Consider the following 20,275-nt stretch of genomic DNA (forward strand, 5'->3'; position numbering starts at 1 on the left):
GAAGGGGCAGAGCAGGCATCTCCCTCCAAAGCTTCCTTCGCAGGCTCTGCAGGAGGCTCTGGAACGCTGCTCCGGGAGCCAGTCTGGCACAGGGAAAGAGGCCAGATGTGCACTGCTACCCCCTGCCCTCAGCTTCCCGCCCAGCCCAAGGTGTGCCAACTTTGGTGAGCCCTGAGTGGCTGATTTTAGTTCAAGGGCTCTGAGCTGGCTCCGCCCCAAAGCAGGGCCTCGTTCTGGGCCTCACAAGGAGGCATGCCCATGAGTCAGCACTGAGACACGGCCGGAGCAACAGGAAGGGCAGGGTGCAGAATGGGGAGCCAAGGATGGGGGGCGGTGCGGGTCTGGACTAGTGCCTGGAAGAACCCACATCCTTGCAGCCTTCATCCTTGCCCTGCCGATCTTTCCAGAAGAGTTCTGTCATGCCCACTCCACAGGTGATGGCAGATAGATTCCATGAAGCTTGAGCGGGTTCGTCAACCTGTGAGACTCCGGCCTGACGTGCCACGTTCCCTCACCCGGGCCTGACCGCTGAGAACCACGTCATACACCTGTAGTCCCGATACTAGCCAGAAGGAAGGCTAAGGAGGTAGGCGAAGGAAGAGGGGACAGACCTTCAACGCCCATCTCTTGATTGTGTAACAATACTTGATTAAAATGAAGTCACACAGTGCATCTTTTATTAGACATTATTTTAATACCATATCAAAACACCTTGACTAATGAAGAAAGCCTTTTCCCCCAGCTTTGAACATTTTCTTAAAACATTTTGTAAGGTTTTTTGCTGTGGTTGTATTTTAATATATAAATACAGAAACCTATCTTGCAGGGGCTGATGCCACGTGTGAACATCAGTGGCTAGAATGTTCTCAAACAGAATGCCTGAAAACAGGGGCAGCTGTACATATCCCTTTAACAAGTCTTTAAGTTTTCTGGAAAAAAAAAACCCCACAAGGCTCTAAGAAAAACGTTCAGGCATTTTTGCAGGACACTTGTGATTGTTAAATCCTCTGAACTGACCAGAACCAGGAGGGAAGAGCGGGGGAGAAATGGAAAGGAAGGGGAGAAGGTCCTCAATGGATTGGTTTTTGGCAATGAAGTCAAGATATCAGGGTCCCAAGGGGAGAAAAGTGCAAAACCAAGCCAGAAAAATGGGGGAAACAAATAAACAAAAAACCAAGGCAGAGTGGTTGATGGAGAGGCTGCCGGGCGCCGGGCACAGGAGGGCCGTGAGCTCTGCTCTGTGCCATCGGGACATGAGTGGCGAGAACCCGGCTCTGCTCGTTTTGTCACTGAGTGGGTTCTGGCCGGGCAGCAGACAGCAATCTGTAAACATCACAAGGGAAAACACCAGTCGACACTAGACTTTTTGTTTTTTTATAATTTTCTTTTTTTGTAAACACTTTAGAGACAGACCCACAATGCCTTTCAAAGGTGAAAAAGAAAATGCCCTTTCCCTCCTGGGATGAGGATGAGGGGAAGGATAGCAGGTGATTCTTTCTTCTCTCAAACTCGCTCTCATCCAATCTGGTGTCCTCGGGGAGAAAGGGAGAACCGTTCTCTGGAAGTCAGTGCAGGAGGGGTGCCCTGTTCCCACTGGTGTCCCCAGCTCAGCTCTGCCCCAGTGTCCGAAGCCTCCTCTCGGGAATGGGGGCCTGGCTGTCCCTGTGGGGACCGTAAGATGTAAGTCGTGCTCTGTCTGGCCCGAGGCCGGCCGCGTGCATCCCACTGAGGCGGGGCCGGGGCGCCTGTGGTTCTGGTCCGGGGGCCCCGAAGCCAAACGTCATGCCGGGAACTTGGACTCGCAGCTAGCGCCGGGCTCCATTCCCTCTGCCTCACTCTTCCCCTTGCTTTTTCTTCACCCCACATCCTCAGTTTTTGAGGTGAAGGTAAAAAGAGCAAATGTCCCTGAATAGTTTGACATCATCAGCTGTTCTGGGAGTTTACTTGGAATAAATAAAATAAACCTAACAAAGAACAAAAGAAAACAAAACAAAACAAAACAAAAAAACGAGAGAAAAAGCGAGAGGGAAGGGGGGAGAGAAAGAGAGAGCGAGAGCCAGCAAAAAGAGGCCCCCAAACCCCTGGATTCCACGTGAGATGAGGTGGGTTTTGTTTTCCCTGGGGATTTAGTCTGGAGAAAAAAGAAATGTGCCTGCCCAGAACTCGGAAGGCACAGGTAGGATGGGGACAGGAGAGGATAGTCAGCAGTAAGGCAAGGTGCTTGGGGGAGAAGTCGGGGTTGGCTGAAAGCTACAGGGGAGCACATGTGCACATCCAGAGAGGAAGCTGGTTGTGCTGGTCTGCTGTGCAAGCTGGGATCTGGGCTGTGGGTGGCGGGGCCCCAAGTCTGGCCTGGAGGCCTCAGATTCATCTGGAAGGGGGTGAGGGAGGTGGCCACAGGCAGGAAGAACCAGCTGAGAGAGGACTGCTGACAAGCGCTGCAGGGACGATGCGCCATCCCACACGCTGTCTTGTTCAAGGCGTGTGATGTCCACAGGGGGGCGCAAGTGAGATTATCCCATTCCCAAAGGAGCAGCAGAGACAGCACCCCCGCCGCGCCACCCGGCCAGCATGGGGCACAGCCGGGGTCCCGTGCCAGGGCTCGTGCCGCCTCTCCCGCCCAGCACTTTCTGAGGGATCTTTCTGAACCTTCCTCAGGGAGATTCGCCCTGGACGTCTGGAACACACAGGTCTTTCCCCCAACTCACCTACGTCTACCCAGCAGGTTCTTCCTCACAACGGTGCAAGTCTGGACTCCTGTCCTTCCCAGGAACCATTCCCACCGCACAGAACCACCGCTACTAAGATGCTCCCCTCTCCCCCGAACCCTCTCGGCCTTGGGGGTGGGGGGATGGGTCGTGAGGGCAGCTCAGCCCCAGCCTCCAGGCCCCGGGGTGATGCGACCCCAACCACGGGCTCACCTTTGAGAGGAGTCAGCAAGCGAGCCCAGCAGGGTCAGTCTGCGGGGTGTTCTGGACAAGATCTGTTCACTTCAAACCACGAGTCTATGCAACTGAGGGGGACACGGCATGGGAAACACGTTACTGGCTGACCAGGCTGCTCTTTGGGGGCTCTCTCCAAGGCTCAGGTCTCTGCGCAGGGGATTCCTAACTCTCACCTGTGAGGACCCCAGATGCCTCCTGTCTGCCAGCAGAAGGGAGGACACCCAGATGGATCCTGGCTCAGCCAGAGACCCGGTGCAGTGCGAATGCAGTGGGGGTGGACCTAGGTGCTGCAGGAAGTGCGGACTACAGCCTTGAGAGGGACAAGGCCTCGGGGGTGTGGGGCCCAGGAAGATGGCAACATCTTCACCTGGCAACAGCAACAGGTGAGAAGGTGGGAGTGAGGGCTGCGTGGGGCAGCCAGTCAAGTATCTCCAAGGCTTGAAGGGCAAGGAAGTGGGAACCAAGCCCCGGCAGGCTGGGCATCACCCTGCGCTCCGGGCCCTGAGCTCACCCCCTCCTGAGTACAGGAGCAGCCTGGAGGCTCCCTCCCTGGTGGGTGACTTCTCAGGAGACCCCCAAGTTCTACCTGGCTTGGTTGGCTGTGGTGGGCAGCCAGCAACGGCCCTTCCTGGAGAAGGTGGGCCAGGCGAGGACTGGCCCTGTGGCTTAGTGACATTGCTCAGGAGAGCCAGACAAGAGGCTGGCCGTGAAATCCTGGCCTCTAGTGTTTACAGAAAAGACTCTCTGAACAAAGAGGGAACAGAAATTGCCCCAAGAAAGCTTTCCGTAAAACAACATCTGGGTATTTTCAAAACAGGAACCAGACAGATTATTTGCATAAGTCTCCCCCAGAGCTAGATTCCCTTCTTCTGGTTCTGGTCAGTGCCTCGCTGGGACACTGGACCCCTGGGTGCTGGGCCCAGGCCAAGACCCTCCCCCAGGCCTCACTTGCGACTTTCCAGCACCAGCCACATCCACGTGCCGCCCTGTAGCCAGTGGCCCCGTGAGTCAGGCTTTGGAAAAGCCCGTGTGTCAGGAAGCAGCCCTGGGGCTCCAGGGGCTGAGAGCAGGTGGCAGCCACAGGCAGCACAGAGCGTTCTCCCATCCTGGATAAGGAGGTGTCTTCTTTCCAGTTGGAAACAAGAACGAGGCTCATGCTGGAGCCTGAAGACGAATCTCGGCCCTGCTAATTATAGCGGCTCACAGCGCCGGGGCCCACAGGTAGTGGCTCTTGCTGCCCGCTGGGACTCTGGGGAGGAGGGGCGGGGCCGGGACAGCCAGCACACCCCTCCGTACCGACCCCCCCGCACAGACGAGGGGCCGCACACTGTGAAGCAGAGGGACTCAAGGAGATGGATGGAGACTCAACCTTCCAGGGGACAGGGGTTCCACAGCCCTCCCCGTCGGCCCTGACACCCAGGCTCTGCGCTCAGCACATCTGGACCTCCCCGCCTGCTGACCTCTGCCTTGACCCCACTCAGGACAGGGTGGCTAGTGACGGTCCACCCTTCTCTCCCCCCACCCACAGGGAAGGAGCCCTCTGGGGTCTGGGGCGCGGCTGAACTGGCTCTGCCAGTTCTCTCATACCTTTTGTGATAAATGCACAGGCAGGGCAGCCTGGCTATCGTGTCCCCCTGAAGCAGCTCCTCCAGGCAGATCACACACTCACCCGCGTCTTTAGTCAGCACGTCATCTGCAAACGGGGGATTGGGGGGGGGGTCAGTCACCAGCAGGCAGGTGGCACCCAGCAGGCAGGTGGCACACAGCAGGCACGAGTCTAGGAGCTGGTTGGGACTGCCTGGGCCACCTGAGTCAGTGAAAGCCCAAGAAGGACCTTGATGTGAAGGTCCTCACTGTGGACACAAGACATGCAAACCACACACTAACTATCTGAAGGCAAAATGGGATTAATCACCAAATAAGTGGTCCAGGCGATGGAGGATGAAAAAGGCTTGGAGACAAAGAGACATGTAGCAGAGGCAGCCACGAGACAGACTGGCTCCCTGAACAGACTCTTTCCCTAAACATACACACAGACCAGGTGCACTGATTTCTGGTTTGGGGAAAAGAAAAGGTGATGAAGAGAGTGGTACAAGGCAGGAATGAAGGGAAGAAACAGGTACTCCAGCAAAAACACGTGCATGCGCGTCCATGGTGGCGTCATTCACAAGAGCCAAAGGGGGCACAATCCAAACGTCCATCAGCGGATGAATGGAGGAACAAGCCATGTGCACCCACACGACGGAGTATCACTCAGCCAGGGAAACCGTGCAGAGCTGACGCGTGCTGCAACGTGGGTGCACCTTGAAAACATGGTGCTGAATGGAAGGAGCCAGACGTAAAAGGCTGCCTGCTGTATGGCTCCATTTATGTGAAGTGTCCAGAAGAGGCACATTCAGAGACAAAAAGTAGGTCAGGGGCTGGGCACAGGGGGCACTGGGGAGTGACTGCGTAGTGAGTAAAGGATTTTCCTTTCTTTTGTGTGATAACATGAGATCTCTTAACATGAGATCTACCCACTTAATAAAGTGTACAATATACTACTGTTATAGGCACCATGTTGTAGAGCAGACCTCTAGACTCATTCATCTTGCATAACCAAAACTTTCTTTTTTCTTTTTTTCAAAAGTCACATTATCAGCTCTTTTCCCCCCCAAATATTTATTTGGCTGTGCTGGGCCTTTGTTGCGGCACGTGGGATCTTTAGTTGCAGCATGCAGGATCTTTTTTTTTTTAGTTGTGGCATGAGGGATCTTTAGTTGTGGCATGTGGGACCTAGTTTCCTCAGCAGAGACTGAACCCGGGCCCCCTGCAATGGGAGTGCAGAGTCTTAACCACTGGACATCTGGGAAGTCCCATAACTGAAAGTTTCTACCAGCTGAATAGCAATTGCCTGTTTCCCTCTCCCCTGTCAACCACCCTTCTACTCTTTGGTTCTATGGGGTTGACTGCTTTAGATCCTCCATGTAAGAGGAATCGTGCAAGGCATTCCTTCCGGGGTGATGAAATGTCTGGAACTAGACAGAGACGGTGGTTGTACAACATCGTGAATGTCCTAAAGGCTACTACACTGTGCATGTAAAATTGGTTACTTGTATGTTATACATATTCTAACTCAATTAAATATTTTAAAAAGACACCCCACACCCCCGGCCAGAAAAGAACGGAAGGAAGCTGTTGCCCCTCACAGCCCCGAGCAAAGCTGTGACCAGAACAGCCCGAGCAGAAGGGGAGCCAAGCCAGCATCCCCAATGACATTTCTGTGGCATTCTGGGCACCGGAGACTCAGTGAATAAGCCACAGTCTCAGGATTTAAGAAACTCATAACCTAGCAGGGGCGGCTGAATAGGAAGACGGAAATGAACAGCACGGGAATTCCTGGAAGTCTTATGATGCACGACGCACACAGACCCAGATGCGAGAAGTGCGGGGGACGCCTAGTCGGGTGCGGACTGTTCAGGGAGGGATATTCCAGGCAAAGGGGACAGCATCTGTGCACCTGGCAAGGCAGGTCACTTGTTGTGGTAGGTGCAGAGTCGTGGGGCCACGTGGGGGAGGCGAGACCAACGTCCTGAGGACAGACTTGTATCCTGCTGTGCTGCCTGGGCTTTCTCTGGTTCACTGAGGGGCCCTGGAGACGCGCTCCGATCACATCTGGTCTCCTGAAACTACTGGAAATGACTGGAAGAGCCCACAGATGGGGAGCCCGCTCTGGAGGCTAACGCAGCGCTGCAGGAGAGATGAACTTAAGGCGGGAACCAGCAGCGGGAGGAGGAGGAGGAGGATGGCACGTACTGGGTCAGCTGGGCAGCTGGGGGGCGCGGTGCACACACGTGACAACGAGAGGCTGCTCAGGAAGAGGCCCAGCTTGGGAAGGAACAATGAGCTCAGAGCTGGGTGGGAGGTGCTGACCCGGCGTCTCCCCCGGGACACGCTAACGGAAACCTCCTGGAGTCCATTCAAGTCCAGATCTGGGGTTTAGGGGAGAGATGTGGGATAAAGAGCTTAGACAAAGCCGAAGAAGGCAGGCGACTGAACCGGGGTGAACTCCAACATTTGAAAGGCAGGTGAAAGAGGTGAAGTCAGCAAAAGGTTACCCAGAAGTTCCCAAATCCACAGGAGAAATACCCAGAGAGTGGGTTCTGGATGTGAAGAAAGCAGAGCCTGAAGCAGGATGATTTCCCACCTCTGAAAGATTTTAATTGATCGTAACACTGCCAGTGATACACACTGAGATTTCGTGTGTGTGTGTGTGTGTGTGTGCAGTGAGCTGCACGATCTTTTGAGCCAGGCGGGGCAGGTAGTGTTATTCCTGTGTTGCAAACGGGGACGCTGCTGCCAGAGAATCAGACTCCTTGATGGAGAAGTCAGAGGGCTCGTGCATGGGGCAGGGCCGGGGACCCTCTGCAGGCTGCCCTCCGCCACTGCTGTTTCCTTGTGCCCTCTGTTACTTTAGTGGAAGGCGAAACATCTGGGGCCATAAAATGAGGATTCTTCATGGCCTGGAAGGCTATGGTGACTCAGACACCCCACTGGGAACCCCAAGGGAAACAACTAAGAACCAACTCACTACTTAAGTCCCTGTGCACAAGAGCTGGGAGAGCAACCACTCTCAGCTTCCAGGCCACCAGCACAGCCTGTGGGCACTTTTTCTGTTAAGATCTGCCTAACCCAAAGCCCACCTGAAAGGGCGACGCGAAGGGAAGGCAGACAGCACACAGTCAGCCAGCCACTGGAGAGTAATCTCAGACTTTAAACGTGGCCAGTGGCGCATCTGTAAAAGAGTATGACCACATTCTTCAAACGCACCAGATACCATACATATTTAAATATTTGTGTGTGTGTGTGTATGTGTGCGTGCAGAAGCACAGAAAAAAGTCTGAAAGGAAACGCAAACTTTAACAGTGGTGGAGGAAAGGAGGATTAGAAGAAAAATATATACTTCATATATTTTTGAATTGTTTGAACAGACATTTACTTTTATCATTAAAACCCCCCAAATAAAGAAACAGACTACTGTTTTCATTTTACTCTGAAATGTATCAAAAGGATAATATGGATTGGTGGGTGGAGAGATATGTGATAGAGCAAGTGCAGTATAATATAGACTCTAGGTGGGGGGTATTTTGGTGTTCACCGCAAAACTCACAACTCTGCTGTACGTTTGACATTTTTCCATAATAAAATACTGGGAGGAAAAAACTTCAATAAAGATGGGAGGAAGAACAGCTTTGAGAAGGTGGTCACACTGCAGACCTTCTCTGGCATTTATTCCCAGTGTCTCTGTCTCCAGCACCTCATCTGTAAAGTGAGGGTCTGGGATGCAAGCCCCTTTCCGCGCTTCTCTCCTCACTTACGGATGATTTCCTCGGGAGCACGGCACCATGACTGACTCCGAATCCGAGTCCCCTTCTGACTGGTAACTCAGCTGTGAGCCCAGGGGCAAGCCAGAATTCCCTGGGTCCCAAACAGCTTTCTGCATGGGCTGTGCTCTGTCTGTCCTGTCAACTCCAGGAGGATCCACGCTGGGACAGGTGGCGGGAGCCAGGCACAGGGAGGAGACCTGGGGCTCGCTTCTTCAGTGGGCCTGGACTCGACTCTTTTCTCACTAGATATCACTAGGGGAAGAGGGCACGAGGGCAGTGCACTTCTTATCAAGGCCTCAGACGTGAGCCCACGGAAGCTAGCCGCTACCTTCCCCACGAACAGCTGACGGCCATCACGCGACCCACTACAAAGCATCCCCATGCACTGCTTGTGCCTCAGCAGCCTGCCTGGGTCTGCGGCTCGGGTGGGAATAACTAAACAGCGCAGTTGCCCGCCAGGCTGGCACAGCGGGGAGCACACTTCACCAGGACCCCACGCCCTGAGAACGTGGGGCAGCACCACACCCGGCGCCATGGCCAGGGAGCAGCATCTCCCCAGGCGGAAGGCAGGAGGAGCCCCAATCCGGCAACAGGCCTGCGTGGGTTGCGTAAAACTTCCTGTCCCAATCCCCAGGGCTCCAGGAATCTGCAGCCCCCAGATGTCCCTGGGCGTCTAGTGGGGGGTTGGGGGGTGGCTGAAGCTGAAGCCCGGCTGTCACCCAGATCCCGCGAGACTTCCACACTTGTGACGGGTGCCTGCTGTCCGCTGTCGGAGGACCTTGTAGTCAGAAGCCGAGGACCCCAAGACTGGCACAAGGTAAGGCCACTCTGCAGATGGACTCAAATGCTCCTGGGCACTCCCAGGTCTCCAGAGGAGCAGGGCTCAACCAATGCTAGTTGATGAGAACACAAAACCAAGCTGTACTTTCTTCCTCTTTGGTACTACCTCTCAAGCCCTCACACCCCCAGCTTCCTGACACTGTGTGCAAAGCCAACGTCCCTGCCCGGGGGGCAGTGTGGAAGTGTATTTGGCCTGATGGGGTGGCGCTGATGGTGCCAATGCCTGGCCCTCTAGCCAGACCAGAGAAGCAGCCCAGAGTGGCAGGCAATGCTCTCTGTGACGGGGCTGGGGTGGGAGGTGACGGCACACTTCTGCCCCCTCCCTGACAGCTGCTGTTTATCAAAGAACGATTGAGGAGGAGGAGAAAAAGGAGCCCTCGCTTCTTTGGGGCCAGCTGGGCGCCACAAATGTCACAGTCACATCTCAGTGAATCCTGAAGACCCTGTGGGGGTCTGTGCTTCAGCTCATGCAGCTGGTAAGTGGCCATGACTGCCACGCCACTCCTTCCCCTTGACCACACTGCCTCCTTCCTTAAAAGACCAGGTGATAGAGTCTCTTCCTTGGGGCTGGAAACCGCCACCCGTGTCACAGACAGCTTCAGATCTTTCTCTTTTTGTGAATGTGGGCGGAGGAACCTGGGTGCTCGGCGTGAACAGGCCAGGCTGAGGGGGCCGTACGGCTGCCTTGCGGAGAGCGCAGGCCGGATACCTGCCGAGGGGACCCCCAGAGCTGCCGGCGGGCACGGAGGGACGCTGGTGTGGCGCAGCTGGGAGCCAGCAGCTGAGCAGTGCTGTACAGAACCCACTTTCCCTGGTGCCTGACGGCAGTCACAGCCCTGGTGGGAAGGAAGGTGGGAGCCAGAGGGAGAACCCCCAGCAAATGACTCAGAGATACAGCTCCACCCCCAGCCTTGTTTCCAGCCCAGGTGTGGGAGGGCCTAGCCTTGCAGCCTCTTTGACACGCAAAGAGCTGCTGGTCCCATCTCCTGGGGAACAGGAAGGGGCAGTGCCACCAACACCAGGCGTCACCAGCTCCCTTCCTGGGAAATCTCAAGGCAAAGGGGAGACTCTGAGTAGAGGGTACCCCTACCAGCAGTGGCGTCTCCACCCCAACCTCCGGACTGTGAGGCACGATCCAATTGTTCCGGATCCAATTGTTCCGGTGAGGTAGGCTGCGAGGTGGGCTGATCACGACAAGCAGAGAGCGGAGTCCTCAGGCCCGGAGAGCTTCATGTTTACAGAGGCTGCCCCGTGACCTCACTCAGGCCCCTCTCCTCCGGTCTCCTTCCCACCCACTCCTCATTCACCAAGTGGCCTGCCGGGAGCTCTCTCCTCCCTCCCCTCCTGCAGGAAGAGCACCTGGACAGACACCTGCAGACAGACACCTTGCAGTCAGACTCAGCTGCTGCTAGGCACTGAACAATAGCTCATAGCAGCACCCCACCGGGCTGGGCAAACCCCTTGGCTAGGACTTGGCTCCCCAAAGCCCAAGAAAAGGCACTTCCATCCCAACCACAGGGTCGCTGAGAGCAGAGACACAGGCCAAAGAAGCACTATTTACACAGGTCTGCGGGCTGGGGGTAAACCAGCAGGAAGCATTCCTGCTTTGGTGGGGGAGCCAGATTCCCTTTCCTTTAAAGAAAACTTGTGTGACATTTAGCATTTCAAGAACCCTCAAGCTGGGGGCAATGACCTTCAGCAGAGAGGAGGGGTGGGCGGTGAGGACCTAAGACTTAGCAGGGCATGGGCTCTGTGCCCCAGGAGAAAGCTGAGCGGAGAGGAACTTCTGAAGCTGCTCTGAGAGCTACCAAGCTCTCTTAATACTGCTGGCAAATGGACCTGCCACAGGCCAGACTCTCCCAGAGCTAAGCACCCCTGGAACCAGGGCCACCTTGGCTTTCAACGGACAATGGGTCATCTGTCACGAGCTCCCTCTGCCCCAGTACTGTGACTCTCTTCTGTTCACAACAGAATTGGGCCCCTCATCTTGAAGCTCATTCTGCTAGCTGAACAGTATGACGGTCAAAATTTGAGTGCATGTTCTTGAGGATTCAAGTTCCTCCAGTCTTAGAAGCACACACAGATATCAGAAAGGCCAACATCTTGTAATTACAAGGCCCAATCAAGCTGACCGCATTTACCCCCAACTCTGTCCTCATCTTTGAGGAGACCTGGGTTCAGAGTTGCCCACTGAAGAGAACGGAGGATAGAAGATTCCACGCTCTGGGGTGCAGCTCCCTTCCCTGCCCCTTCGCACGGGTCACCCAGTCTCGCACGGGTCACCCAGTCTCGCACGGGTCACCCAGTCTCGCACGGGTCACCCAGTCTCACATGCCAGGTGCCTGCCCAGGAGTACCAGTAACTGGCCTTCACAGTTCTCTTGAGCACTGGGTGAACCAGTTAAACTAGTCTTGCCTTTCCTAAACTGGGCTTTTTTTTTTTTTTTTTAAATCTGGCAGGCGGCTACTGGAGGCCTTCCAACCCATGGCTCAGGCCAACCCTCATAATAAGAAAAATACTACTCTCTATCTGCCTCATTTAGGAGGTTGCTACTTTTTTTTTTCCTTTGGTGGTTAACTAAACTTCATCTTATATAACCGCTATAAATTTCCTAAAAATTTCCCCGATTGGTGCCAGCAGCTACAGAAAGGGCATGTGTGTGTGTCTGTGTCTGTGTGTAGATGGGAATCTCCAGGGAATGAGCAGGAATTCCAGTGAATCTTCACAATACTATAGCACGTCTTAAACCACTAAGAACGTCTCAGATCGTCCCCTTTCCAGAAAGATTCTGAGAGTTCTATGCCTCACAAATGCTTTGTCTCTTCATTTTTTTGGCGGGGGTGGTGGGTAGCAAAAAAATAAAGTGAAACTGGGGAGGCTGGCATGATGAGAAATCATTAGTAAAATATGTTACTGGTAAAACCAAAATAAACACCTAGAGGTCTGACCTGGGACTTTGGCCTAAGGGCCCTAAAGGCCTGTACCTTATCTGAACTAGAACAGGCCCCTCACCAGCCTGGAGACTCACACGCCACACACAAACCCCAGGTGGCAAGTGCCTTTCTCTTATCTGGAAGGTTTAGGTGTCTTTATAAAAGACAAAGACTGAATGTGAGGAATCCTGCCTCGTTTTTCATGTTATTCATGTTAACAGTGCACACAGAGGGGCCAGGCCACTGTTTCTGAAGCACCTTCCTCGCCTTAAGACAAATTCCACTGATGGGACCAGAAGCAACATGCCTCTCTTTGCCTCAGGTGGTAAAGGACTGGCTTTCGCAAAAGAGATCTTCCAGTTTAAAGCTTCTAATTTACACTCACACACACTCACACGCACCCCCCTCTCCACAAAAGAGGCGACTTTTCAATGAGAGGAGGAAAAAAGTGGGAACAGACCAAGAACAGCCACAGTTATGCCTCAGGCTGGTTGGCCAACCTCTGCTTCCTCTAAGGGGACTCCGGCTCTAAGTGTGGCTTCTGCAGGTGACCTGTGCTCAGGCGGGGCTGCCAGGCCTGCTCCTCAGGGCTGCCTCTCTTTGGAGGCAGAGAGGAAAGGCACGGAGGACAGCTAGGGCAGCAGCAGCACGTACGGAAGAGGCGCTGCAGGCATCCCCGGGCAGTTCTCCGGGAGAGGGGCCCCTGCCTGCACCTCCCCCGCTGTCTGAGCAGGACGTGTGGGTCCTCCTCCCAAAGTGGCCCCAAGAGCGCTCTGCCCTCCTCAGCTGCCCTGCAGAGGTCTCCCTGATGACGCTGAGAGCCCAGGCGAGTCGGGTGAGCCCACTCTGAAGCTGCTTTGTGTTCTCGTGACAGCAAGGCAGTGTCCACAGAGAACTCTGCCCAGCGCCCCACGTGACAAAATGCAGCCTTCACGGGGGCGCTGCGCACGTGGGAAATAAGTGAACACAGTTGCGGAGGCCACGGCTGGGGAGGATTGTTGGCCTTGGGAGAAGACTCCTCTCCCTCCCCAGTCCCAGGAGGAGACAAGGAACGAGCAAAGTGGAGCCCAGCATCCTCAATGAGGCTGACAGCGAGCCCAAAGCTCGAGGGACAAGACTCAGAGACTCAGCATCAGCTGGTCCCCAGGGACGGGAGAGGCTGTCGCTGGGGAGAAGGGGGGCTCCCTGTTCACCAGGGAGGAGATGAAGCGGAAGGACACCTGGGGGCAGAGATGGCAAAGATCACCAGACTGTGCGTATCTGAGACAATAGGTAACCGGCCCGCCGGCCCATGTCCAGAATCTGCTGGCTGTACGAGAAAAGAGATAAGAGAATATCAGGACACGTCTTCAGGAAAATCAAGTGGATCAGATTCGTCAGATGAATTCTGTAGGAACAATCTGGAATTATCTGGCCTCCCCAGGCTAATGCTGGGGGAAGGAACACACAGCTGGGTCTGAGGAGGCGGGAGCCTCAGGTTCATAAGGAGAGTGGATATGGGAAATTTTCATGGACAGGATGGTGATCAGGTAATACAGGCCCACCTCCTGCCCAGTCCTCGGGCCCTGAGAAATCTCAGCATCGCTCTTTTCCTAAGCATCGCTGCGATTCTAACCTACGAGGTGGGCTGGAGTTGGGTACACCCCTCTCAGATTCAGTGCCCATTCCTGTAGAAGACACAGTCCTCTGAGGAACATGGTTTGAAGACCAGACTAAGCACATAAGGATGGAAAGCCCAAGAGTCACTGGTGGCACAGGGTGCAAGGAACACCAAGAGCCGTCAGTCCACTGCGGAAAAGGATGAAAAGAAACCCAGGGATGACCTTGCATCTCTTGGGGCGGCTGTAACTTCCTGAGCACTGGCCATGTGTCAGGCTCTGGACTGAAGGCTTTTATGTGTAACATCTCACTTTATTCTGACAAAAATCCTATGAACCAGGTACTGAGATGCCCATTTTAGGGACCAGAAAACCAAGGCTCTGCAAACTGAGTACTTGTCCAAGACCACACAGCCAGTAAGTAAGTGGCTGAGGCAGGCTCTGAATCCAGAACAGCTGGGCTCCAAGCCTTCCCCATAGCAAACCAGGCAGGTGCGGACCCTCGTTTTGTCCACAGAGGTGCCGTGGCAGGGGGACTTGGGTTTCACGGAGCCCCCATTGTACACACTGCTCAGCCACAAGGCAGCCTCCGAGGCAGGAAGCAGCACAGGCTTGGGGCAGCGACGAGGTGGCATGTCAGCATTCTTAATCCCCAAACGTGTCCACATATCACACCGACTCTGCCGTGGAGAGTCAGGCTTAAGCACAGCGTGCAAAGCATGGCCCAGACTCCCCTTCCCCACAGAAAGCTGGCACTCCCTCTGGGCCCTCTACTGTCAGCTGTGTGACCAAGGCCTGTCTCCCGAGCAGAGGTGAGAGGAAATAAGCAGGGGGATGAAAGGATAGGGCTAACTGGCCACCCAAGGGACTTCGGGACCCCACCCCCATGCCTTCCTCCCGGCCCCACTCCTCTGTTCTTCCTGCCAGAAGGGGGTTGGAAACGCTGCCCAGGGCCACACAAGGCTGGGAAGACCCTTGCTCAGAGGTCTCCCCAGCCAAGCCCTTACCGTTGTAGGAGAGGCGAGGTTTGCTCAGACACATTATAAAGTGCATTTCCATCTCATCAGAAGCCACGGACTTGGAGCAAATGGGGCACTTGAAACCTGAAAAAGAGGAAATAGAATGAAATGTTTTTTTCCAAACCAAGTATATCCATCATAAATGTGGAAACTCTTCTGTGACTCTGGCCATGTCGGGTCAGAGTCAACATGGGGAATTACAGTCTAGACACACCCTACGACTGACTTCTTTACTAAGGCAGGCAACATTTTGTTTTTTTATTACAGCCTCCAACTCCCATTTGTTCACTGGGGCTCATCCTTGTCGTGCCCCTTGCTGAAATGTATCAGAAGTCACTGACAGTTGATTTGAGTTTTATTTTCTTGTAGACCCTTTCCCAAGCAGGTCTAAGTGGGCAGTGGGGATAGGGAGGCATCGATGGAAACAAGGCGACCGAATAATCTGTCTTTGAATAAGAAAGAGTTTACCTTAACACCCTTCCGCCTCACAGCCCTCAAACCACTGGGCTGGATCCCTGGTGGAAGGAATCTCCAGTCGTGGGCACCCCTATCCCTCACCCAGGGCACCTTTCCTCCTGCGGCTCAGGCAGCTGTCCTCCGAGAGTGTGCGAGCTGCAGGGTGGCTCTCCAGAGCACTCTCAAATGCCACACATGCCTTGGCCACATGCCACCAACAGTAACAGCTGTCTCACATCGATAGGCGGCAGACCCTGCCCTTTCATTTCTGAGGAAGTTTGCTCATACCCCCAGGGAGTTGCATTGGTATCAGTATTGGAGATTTTGGTGAGAACCTTCTGAGCTGAACTCCATTAAGTAAACCTAGTCCCTTGATCTATTTTTTTTTTTTATAAATTATTTTTTATCTAATTTTTACCAATACAGATCCACTAGTTCCAATTTCCTCCATTTTATTTTTATTAAAATTACTTTCGAATGGGCAATTGCCTGGTGGTCCAGTAGTTAGGACTCTGCGCTTTCAATGCTGAGGGCCCGAGTTTGCTCTCTGGTCGGGGAACTAAGATCCCACAAGCCGAATGTCGCAGCCAAAAAAAGAAAAAAAAATTACTTTCAAACGGATCACTTCTTTTCCATTCTGCCAAAAAGATTGAAAAGTTATCTATTTATTTGTCCACATCAAATTTTAAACATCACAGCTTCTCCCTTTTGTGACCACAATCCCTACTTTCCCAGTCTGGAATTCCTAGGTCAAATACAGCACCCCTAAATATTGTTGCGAAGATATGAGTCTTCTGTTAATTTTTAGTCAAAGTGTCCCATGCACAGTTTCACTGGAAGCTGGTAATATCTATCAGCAATATCTACTATGAGGTGAGAATTCATGTTGACGGGTAGCTGCTCCAGGAGGAGTTCACACCTTCACCAGTGTCCTTCCTGAGGAGACTCGCTCATTCTGTATGGAAAGCCCTTGACTCTGCCAGCTGGTGGTGCTGAGACAGGAAGTAAGCTGGCTCCCACGTTCCCGTGTAGGGCACAAGCACTTTGCATAAAGTCTTTTCCAAACCCTCCTCTCTTGAGAGACAATGCTCTGAGCTACAGGATCAGACAGAAATTCCAGCCTGGTTACTCCAGGGAAAGTGGACCTCAGACTCCATGGCACTGTCCCCATTCCTCCAATCCCTTTCCTCAAAGATCTTTAGCATCTAAGTGTCTTGGCTAAAAAGTCTTGGAAATGCGACCATCCCAAGGACTCTGGCCAAGCTTTGAGAAAAGGCTGTATTTTCTGATCTCTGGGTGGTTATGAATCCATCAATGACAAAACCAGAAGATGGGAAAGAAATGTGATGGAGGAGGGTACATCCTCATTTCTAGGCACAGGTGAGTAATGAACTTGAGTCTGGTAGAACCAGGATGCTTTTCATATCTAACCTAAGTCCCTCTGTACCCTTGGATCTGCCCTCATGCCTGTGCCCTGCAAATAAATTAATACTTATATTAATTAACATTCCACAGAATGATCAGCCATTGAGAGACCCTTTTTTTCTGACTCAAAAGACCAAGGTTGGGACTTCCCTGGCAGTCCAGTGGTTAGGACTTCACACCTCCAAGGGACTTCCCTGGTAGTCCAGTGGCTAAGATTCCACACTCCCAATGCAGAGGGCCTGGATTTGATCCCTGGTCAGGGAACTAGATACCGTATGTTGTAACTAAGAGTTCACATGCTGCAGCTAAGACTTGTCAGAGCCAAATAAATAAATATTAAAAAAAAAAGACTTCCTAGGTGGCGCAGTGGCTAAGAATCCACCTGCCAATGCAGGGGACACAGGTTCGATCCCTGCTCCAGGAAGGTCCCACGTGCTGCAGAGCAACTAAGCCCGTGCTCCACAGCTATTGAGTCTGTGCTCTAGAGCCCGTGAGCCACAACTATTGAGCCCATGTGCTGCAACTACTGAAGCCCATGTCCACAAGAGAAGCCACCGCAGTGAGGAACCCATGCATCACAATGAAGAGTAGCCCCTGCTCCCTGCTTGTTGCAACTAGAGAAAGCCCACATGCAGCAATGAAGACCCAATGCAGCCAATAAATAAATAGATAAATAAATAAACAAGCAAATAAATAAATAGATTTATAAAAAAAGAAAAAGAAAAAAAGATTCTGAGCTTCCAATGCAGGGGGCACAAGTTCCATCCCTGGTCAGGAAACTGAAATCCCACATGCTGTGTGGTGTAGCCAAAAAGATTAAAAAAAAAAAAAATATATATATATATATAATTATATATAATATAAAATTTTTAAAAGACCAAGGTTTTGCAACACCTTAAGTGACTACAGGACTTTAAACTTGCTAAGTTAGCATCTGTCTGCCAGCTGAGGGCTCAGGGCTACAGGCAGGCCAGGCCAGGATGGACGTGCTCCTGACAGGTCCTCTAACATCATGTCCTAATGCAGCCACTGGGAGGTGTTAAAATGATTTCCTACTAAAGAAAAGCCCTTCACCTCGTACATTACTCACTTTCTGAAAACTTAGAACAGAGTCATGGTTGTTGCTACAACAGCATCATTCAAACCCTCACATCCCAATGTGATTCCTTGAGTATAAGAAAGGGGTCTAGTTACAGCTACAGTGCTGGGAAGAAGGCCACAAGAAGGTCTAGGAGGGGATGTCACCGGACCTTTATGTCCTAGGAAAAAATAAGTTGAGACGCCCAGGTTTAGATCGATCCTCTCATTGTACAAATAAAGAAGGAGACCCCAGTGAGGCCAGCAGTCAAACAACTGAGGGGCAAAACTCAGACCAGAATCAGATTTCTTAGCTCCCAACCTGAAGTCCTTGCCATTAGGGAAGAAAGAGTTGACTGCAGGTGTGATACTGTGATTTATAATCAGAAGTATATATTTGCTCTTTGTCCTGTTTCTGACATTGAGCTCTTTTAAAACCCTTGGAATTCCCTAATATAAGACCAATAATATTTGGTATCTTATCACTTCCTGAAATAGCTCCAGAGCCAAAGGTGAAAGGATGAAAGGAATGTCTTGCTATTCATAGCCAACCCCTTTCAACCACACCAGAGTTTATGTTAATGAGGTGACTTTTGGAAAGCACCTAGGTAACCTAGGGATGGGGGCTAGTTGCCAAGGGAACCAACCTTGTGATTAGGGGATTGGAACTTTCAGTTACACCCTTGACCTGGAGGTTGGAACAATCACCAATGGCCAACGATTTAATCAATCATGCCTATGTAATGAAGCCCCCACAAAATCCGAAAAGGACAGGGTCTGGAGAGCTCCCAGGGCTGGTGGACACATGGAGATCTGAGGAGAGTGGAGTGCCTGGACACAGGGTTGGCCCGGAGCCCTTTCCCCATGCCTTGCCCTGTGCATCTCTTCCCTTGGGCTGTTCCTGAGTTACATCCTTTTATAATAAACCCGAGTTAGTACGTAAAATGTTTCTCTGAGTTCTGGGAACCACTCTAGCATATTAAACAAATGTGAGGAGAGGGGCAGAGGAACCTCCAATAATAGCCAGTTGAGCAGAAGCAGAGGTGACAACCCGGGCTTATCACTGGCACCTGAAGTGGGGGCAGTCTTGTGGATCTGAGTCCTTAACCTGTGGGATCTTCAGGTAGATGCTATCAGAATTAAGTTAATTGCTTGGTGGTGTTGGGAAACATACCTTGGAACAGGGTTTTATTTTTTTATATTTTTTATTTTTTTAAGCTCTTTATTGGAATATAATTGCTTTACACTCTTGTACCAGCTTATCAGAACAGGGTTTTAAAATAAGAGGTGGGGGACACTTCCCTGGTGGCACAGTGGTTAAGAATTCGTCTGCCAATGCAGGGGACACAGGTTCTATCCTTGATCCGGGAAGATCCCACATGCAGCGGAGCAACTAACCCCATGCGCCACAATCACTGAGACTGTGTTGTAGAGCCCTTGAGCCACAACTACTGAGCCCACGTGCCACAACTAATGAAGCCTGTGCACCCAGAGCCTCTGCTCTGCAACAAGAGAAGCTACCGCAATGAGAAGCCCGCGCACCGCAATGAAGAGTAGCCCCCGCTCAGCGCAACTAGAGAAAGCCCGTGTGCAGCAATGAAGACTCAATGCAGCAAATTAATTAATTAATTAAAAAAGAGACTCCATCTGCCAATGCAGGGATCACGGCGGAAAAAGAGAAAGAGGTGGGCTGGGAAGTATTATGTCTTGGAGGAAGCGCCACTATAGTAGGGAGAGACCTATATTCTGAGAGCAGGGTCGGTACCACTTGCATCACGTGCGTGCGTGTGTGTGTGTGTGTGTGTGTGTGTGTGTGTGTGTGTGTGTGTAAAAATAGCTCAGGGTCTATTATGTGAGTGGGAAAGGCCTAGATGACCTGGGTTTTCCAGCCTCAAGACTTTGGCAAATTATCTACTCTCCCTGGACCTCAGTTCCTCATCTGAAAAATGGAGACATTTACCTCCCTTGTGAGGATCAAATGAGATAAGAAACCTGAAAGCACGCTAAAAAGAAGCTAAACAAATGAACAGTGGTATCATCATCATCAAGCCTGGCAGTGCTTAATGAGGAGGAAGGAACAGGGCTGGAGAAGGGATCTGGGGAGTTGGGTGAGAGATGGGGGTGACAGACCAGCAGGGCATCTTGGCCACAGGTGCAAAAGTGTGCTGGGGGTGGCCAGTGGCCATCACTGCTGATCACATCTCTTCAGAGCACAGAACTTCAGAGCACTGTGTGTGGCACTTTCTGCACAGCGGACGTGGCACTGCGCACGCTGAGGTCCCTGTCTCACCTCTCTGGCACCCGCTCCTGCACGTGATGATAAATGACAGCTCACATGTACGTTGCCAGAGGCAGCCACTGGGCTTTACGCATCTTCTCATTTGCTGGAATATGACATGGGTACTAATGTTAACTCTATTTTGCAGAAGAGGACACCCAGGTAGGTCACTTGCCCAAGGTAACGCAGCCAGAGCACCAGAACTGGCACACAAGAGCCAGGGAGTCTGACCACCTGGGCTGTACCATGTTCCCCAGGCTGTGGGACAGCCTGACTGGAGGAGGAGTCACACGGCAAAAAAGGACGTGAAATGCTACACGGACACAAGGTATCACCAA

General features: G+C 52.4%; 1 protein-coding gene across 3 annotated transcripts in view; it reads right to left on the minus strand.

The window, feature by feature from the left end:
* Positions 1-669: 669 nt before the first annotated feature.
* Positions 670-20,275, minus strand: part of ZNRF1 (zinc and ring finger 1) — a 100,658-nt gene continuing 81,052 nt past the window's right edge. For 2 of the 3 annotated variants that reach the window (XM_057711349.1, XM_057711351.1), the window contains 4 exons: positions 14,690-14,785; positions 4,533-4,638; positions 2,922-3,013; positions 1,364-1,662 (listed from right to left, as the gene is read on the minus strand). In XM_057711349.1, coding sequence (XP_057567332.1) covers positions 2,956-3,013; positions 4,533-4,638; positions 14,690-14,785 — 260 coding nt within the window. In that variant the 3' untranslated portion in view covers positions 1,364-1,662; positions 2,922-2,955. Of the gene's footprint in view, positions 1,324-1,363; positions 1,663-2,921; positions 3,014-4,532; positions 4,639-14,689; positions 14,786-20,275 lie in introns of those variants that run through there. The other variant, XM_057711350.1, reaches the window with a different exon arrangement.

The sequence above is a fragment of the Hippopotamus amphibius genome, chromosome 16 (assembly GCF_030028045.1).
Source record: "Hippopotamus amphibius kiboko isolate mHipAmp2 chromosome 16, mHipAmp2.hap2, whole genome shotgun sequence".
Classification (NCBI taxonomy): Eukaryota; Metazoa; Chordata; class Mammalia; order Artiodactyla; family Hippopotamidae; genus Hippopotamus; species Hippopotamus amphibius.